The sequence below is a fragment of the Bison bison genome, unplaced genomic scaffold, assembly GCF_000754665.1.
Source record: "Bison bison bison isolate TAMUID 2011002044 unplaced genomic scaffold, Bison_UMD1.0 scf7180017864285, whole genome shotgun sequence".
Lineage (NCBI taxonomy): Eukaryota > Metazoa > Chordata > Mammalia > Artiodactyla > Bovidae > Bison > Bison bison.
Window position 1 is genome coordinate 996,526 of NW_011494857.1, and position 5,392 is coordinate 1,001,917.

The 5,392-nt window shown below is 43.9% G+C and overlaps 1 protein-coding gene across 1 annotated transcript in view; it reads left to right on the forward strand.

Moving 5' to 3' along the window:
* Nucleotides 1–5,392, forward strand: part of TRPM4 (transient receptor potential cation channel, subfamily M, member 4) — a 43,028-nt gene that overhangs the window by 29,942 nt on the left and 7,694 nt on the right. Inside the window, exon 18 of the mRNA XM_010849705.1 lies at nucleotides 2–356. Coding sequence (XP_010848007.1) covers nucleotides 2–356 — 355 coding nt within the window. The remainder of the gene's footprint in view (nucleotide 1; nucleotides 357–5,392) is intronic.

A 5,392-nucleotide genomic window follows, 5' to 3' on the forward strand; every position in this document is an offset into this window, starting at 1 on the left:
CGGCCGCGCCTGCGCCGCTGGCCGCAGTTCTGGGGGGCGCCGGTGACGGCCTTCATGGGCAACGTGGTCAGCTACCTCCTCTTCCTGCTGCTGTTTGCGCGCGTGCTGCTCATCGACTTCGAGCCGGAGAGGCCCAGCGTGCTGGAGCTGCTGCTCTACTTCTGGGCCTTCACCCTGCTCTGCGAGGAGTTCCGCCAGGGCCTGGGCAGCGGCCTGGGCAGCCTGGCCATGGGGGGACCCGGGACAGACTCCCACCGGGCCCCACTGCGCCGTCGCCTGCAACTCTACCTCTCTGACGCCTGGAACCAGTGCGACCTGGTGGCCCTCGCCTGCTTCGTTCTGGGCGTGGGCTGCAGGTGAGTGCCCTGCGACGTTGCATGCCCTGCCCACGACCTCTGACCCTTCCTTCCTGGGGGTGGGAGGGTGGGGATGGGAGGTGAGGGGCGGGGTTAGGGGCCTCAACTCTTGGCTTCTCTGCAGCAGGCAGCAGCTAAATCCAATTCTGCTTCTTCTTTTCTTTTTTTTTCATTGACATGTAATTGATGTACAATATTATATCAGTTGTAGGCATACAGTATTGTTGTTTAGTTGCTAAGTCGTGTCTGACTCTTTGCGACTCATGGATTGTAGTCCCTCAGGCTCCTCTGTCTATAGGATTTCCCAGGTAAGAACACTGGAATGAGTTGCCATTTCCTTCCCTAGGGGATCTTCCTGACTCAGGGATCAAACCTGCATCTCCTGCATTGGCAGGCGGATTCTTTACCACTGAGCCACCTGTGGTATCCGTTACAGATATACAGTATGGTGGTTCACAATTTTAAAACAACTCCACTTTTTTTTTTTTCTTAAAAAAAAGTGTTTAAAGAACATATGAAAGTGAAAAGACAAGTTGCAGACTGTGAGATGATATTTAGAACAAAACCACCAAGAATCGGGATCCAGAGTATAAGAAGAGCACCTACCAAAAAATATATACAGGCACGAGATCAGTGAACACAATAAATTAAAAACTGGGACAGAGAATATGAAAAGACAGGTGATAAAGTACATGTGCCATTAGATATGAAAGGTGCCCAACATTTTTTCTTAAAAAAGCTCAGATCCCACCTTGATTGAAAGTACTGGCTAAAGATGTTCTGTAAGTCGTTTGCTCACACATGGGTATCTGGCTTTGGGGCTGATGGGGTAAAATGAGAATCCCACTGCTCTTTGTTCTATTAATAGATCTGAACTTCACAAGACGTTTCTCTAGTCCTCAGCCTGGCCCTGCAGCTGCACCCCTGTCCTGGCCCCCAGACACCAGGCCACACACCGAGAGCCACCCTCACATTCTCCCTCTTCTTCCTCTACAGTCCTTGGTCCCAGGCCCCATCCTCGGGTCCCCTGACTTCCTCTGTCCCATCCCCAACTCATCTCCATGGCTGCCTGTCCCAGCTGGACCCTCGAGCAGCTTCCTGGACCCCATTCTCTTCCCTCCCTAGTCCATCCTCTACAGGGTCTGCAAGGGGCCTTCTATACCCAGGGCTGGCCTCTCAGAGCTCCCTTGCTTCTCGGGGCTCCCCGGCGCCACGCCACCCTGGACCTGGTCTGGGTCTGCCCTTCTCTGCAGGGGTGCCTCTCTGATTCCTTTCTCTCTTCTTCGTCTATGCTTCAGCCTCTCTGAGAACTACTTGCAATTCCTTCTTCACAAGGCCAGTGGCGTTGACCTTGATCCTCGGTATTTTGAATCTGCATGATTATAAAATGGTAATCAGAATTCGACTGACAGATTCTTATCAAGGAAGTATTTTCTAGTTACTTTAAACGGCCTTGATCAATTTTATATTGCAGGGTGGTGAAAGCAGCTCCAATTATTTTCTTTTTCAGTTTCTGAAATTACTTCAGTTTGATTACTGTTCAAGTTAAGTTTTACAAGTATTCGGTTCAGTGTTCGTGTTTTTAATCCATTTCAGATTTTGCTAAAATCTGCTCAAACTATGTTTGTGAATTTTACTTTGTGACTTTAATTCTGTCATGTCTGATTTTCCTGGGTCAAATTTCATAGTTTTAAATTTCATCAGGGAAGCCTGAGTGTTTTGTCAACTTTTTACTCCCTGATAAATCAGGGTTTCCCTGATAGCTCAGTTGGTAAAGAATCCGCCTGCAATGCAGGAGACCCCAGTTTGATTCCTGGGTTGGGAAGATCCCCTGGAGAAGGGAAAGGCTAGTATTCTGGCCTGGAGAATTCCAAGGACTATACAGTCCATGGGGTCGAAAAGAGCTGGACACGACCGAGTGACTTTCACTTTCACTTACTCCATAAAAATCTTGACTTTCTGCTTATTTCTTAGCTAATTAATAAAACAAATTGTGGGGAATTACCCTGAAGTATTTTCTGTTGCCCAGGTTGGGATATATGTGTAAATAATGTTAGTTCGGCACACCACTCCAGTACTCTTGCCTGGAAAATCCCATGGATGGAGGAGCCGGGTAGGCTGCAGTCCATGGGGTCACTAAGAGTCGGACACGACTGAGCGAGTTCACTTTCACTTTTCACTTTCACTTTTCACTTTCATGCATTGGAGAAGGAAATGGCAACCCACTCCAGTGTTCTTGCCTGGAGAGTCCCAGGGACAGGGGAGCCTGGTGGGCTGCCGTCTATGGGGTCACACAGAGTCGGACACGACTGAAGTGACTTAGCAGTAATGTTAGTTCATTTCTTCTATAGTTTCCAGATCATGTTGTGTGGTGCCCAGAGAGAAGGCAAAGGGAAAATCAAAATATTCTTGGGAATACATTGTTGTTTTTGGGTCTTGGCACATGCTGTTCGCCCACCCTGAAACGCTTTTCCCTCCTCTCCTTGGCCAGGCCAGCCTTCTGTACTTCCTTTCTGCCTCAGCTTTACTGTCTGTCTCTGAAACTCCTTTTTTCTTCTCAGACTCTGGGTCTCTCCTTTGTGTTCCCCTAACATCCTGAGAGCTCCCCGCCATAGAGATTAGATCATGGCTTTTGCGTCTCTCTTCTCAATGCAAGATTATAAACTCCTCAAGCCCCGTCTGTCTCATCTTCCAGCAACTTAAAACATCTCTGAATATAGTCTATTCCTAAAGAAATGCAGAAGGACATCCTTATTGAACAAGATTATGTCCCAGTGTAGAAGAGAATAAAACAGAAACCAATTATCTTCCTCAGCCATTGCAAGATTTCTCCTTTTTTTTTTTTTTCCCAAGCTTCCTCCTTTTCTCTGTAGTTACCTCCATCAACAGTTCGGTGAACATCCTGCCTGTTCTTTCTCTATGCATTTACATACTTCTTTTATGCACAGATATTATACACAGAAGATACTATAAGTTTTTTAAAATTCGTTCTTTTATTGAAGGATAATTGCTTTACAGAATTTTGTTGTTTTCTGTCGAAGATACTATATGTTATGTATTCTTTTGCAACCTCTTCTTTTTCTCCATAATATGTCCCTGACATTCTTTCCATGTTAGTATTTGCAAATATTCCTTATTCTTTAAAAATGCTGCATCCAATTCCTGAAGAAGGGGCTTTAGCCAATCATTGGCAGCTAAAGCAGCCAGGAAAAACTTTTCCTTGCCAGATTTAATGAATGAATGAATTCTTTTCATGAGGCAGTGGGACAAAGATTCTGAACTTCAAGAGAGAGAATCAGACCAAATATTTCTCTCTAAAGTGTCTTTCATTTTCTACTTGAGATAACATGAAGTTTTAATCAGATATTAGCTGCTCTGAGTCCAGTACTCTGATGATATATTTTTTAAAAATAAAGTATTAGCTGTTAGGACATGGCTGCTTTTGAAGACAGCAAAGAACTTTGTGGTCACAACCTAGTGACTATTTGTAGGGGATGAAGGGTCCTGACGCCCCCTTTCATAATTTGGACAGTTGACAGCAATGACCCTCTATTCTTTTAAATATTCTGACACACTGAGAGGCATGGTTCCTCTGTGCTGTGTTAAAAATGGTACAAAGTCCCTTGAAATGAATAATTTTTTCAAACAGCAAGATAAGAAAGTTTTATAGAACATTGTGCTTCTGTTTATTCCTCATGTTTTGTATCAAGTATCTTCTGAGAGGAAAGGACTAAGGCCTTGTGCTGACGTTCTTTAGGAATCCCACTGATATTTTAGATATTTTTGTCAAGCTCATCATGTTCTAGATGGGGGAAGAATTATTGCAAGGGGGGAAAAAAGACCAAAAATCTCAGTTTACACAGGACAAATTTCCAGTATTCTCCAGAATTGAATGCATGAACCATTTTATTTTGCCAGTCCCTTCTGGATGGACATTTCAGTTGTTTCTAATTTTTTATTATTCCAAAGTTATACAAGTTTACATCCTGGACGTACATTTTGTGAGTCAAAGGGCATGTGTATTTTTGAGGTTCATTGCTTTCCTTGGAAAAATAGCTTCTTCCAGCTACACACCCACCATCTGGGTAAGACACTGCCCCCTTGAGGACATGCTTGATGATACCCGATATTTTCAATCTGAGAGTTTGTAGCTCTCCATTTAACCTTTACATGTTTTGCCAATCTGATGGGTAAAAAGGACCTCTCCTTGTTTTAATTTATGCATCCAAGACTCCTAGGTGGTAAGTTGGGCACCTTTCATATCTAATGGCACATGTACTTTGTCACCTGTCTTTTCATATTCTCAGTCCCAGTTAATTTATTATGTTCACTGATCTCGTATTGATTATCCAGTGGAAGTGAGAAATAGATTCAAGGGCCTAGATCTGATAGATAGAGTGCCTGATGAACTATGGAATGAGGTTCGTGACACTGTACAGGAGACAGGGATCAAGACCATCCCCATGGAAAAGAAATGCAAAAAAGCAAAATGGCTGTCTGAGGAGGCCTTACAAATAGCTGTGAAAAGAAGAGAAGCGAAAAGCAAAGGAGAAAAGGAAAGATATAAGCATCTGAATGCAGAGTTCCAAAGAATAGCAAGGAGAGATAAGAAAGCCTTCTTCAGCAATCAATGCAAAGAAATAGAGAAAAACAACAGAATGGGAAAAACTAGCGATCTCTTCAACAAAATTAGAAATTCCAAGGGAACATTTCATGCAAAGATGGGCTCGATAAAGGACAGAAGTAGTATGGACCTAACAGAAGCAGTAGATATTAAGAAGAGGTGGCAGGAATACACAGAAGAACTGTACAAAAAAGATCTTCACGACCAAGATAATCATGATGGTGTGATCACTCGCCTAGAGCCAGACATCCTGGAATGTGAAGTCAAGTGGGCCTTAGAAAGCATCACTACGAACAAAGCTAGTGGAGGTGATGGAATTCCAGTTGAGCTATTTCAAATCCTGAAAGATGATGCTGTGAAAGTGCTGCACTCAATATGCCAGCAAATTTGGAAAACTCAGCAGTGGCCACAG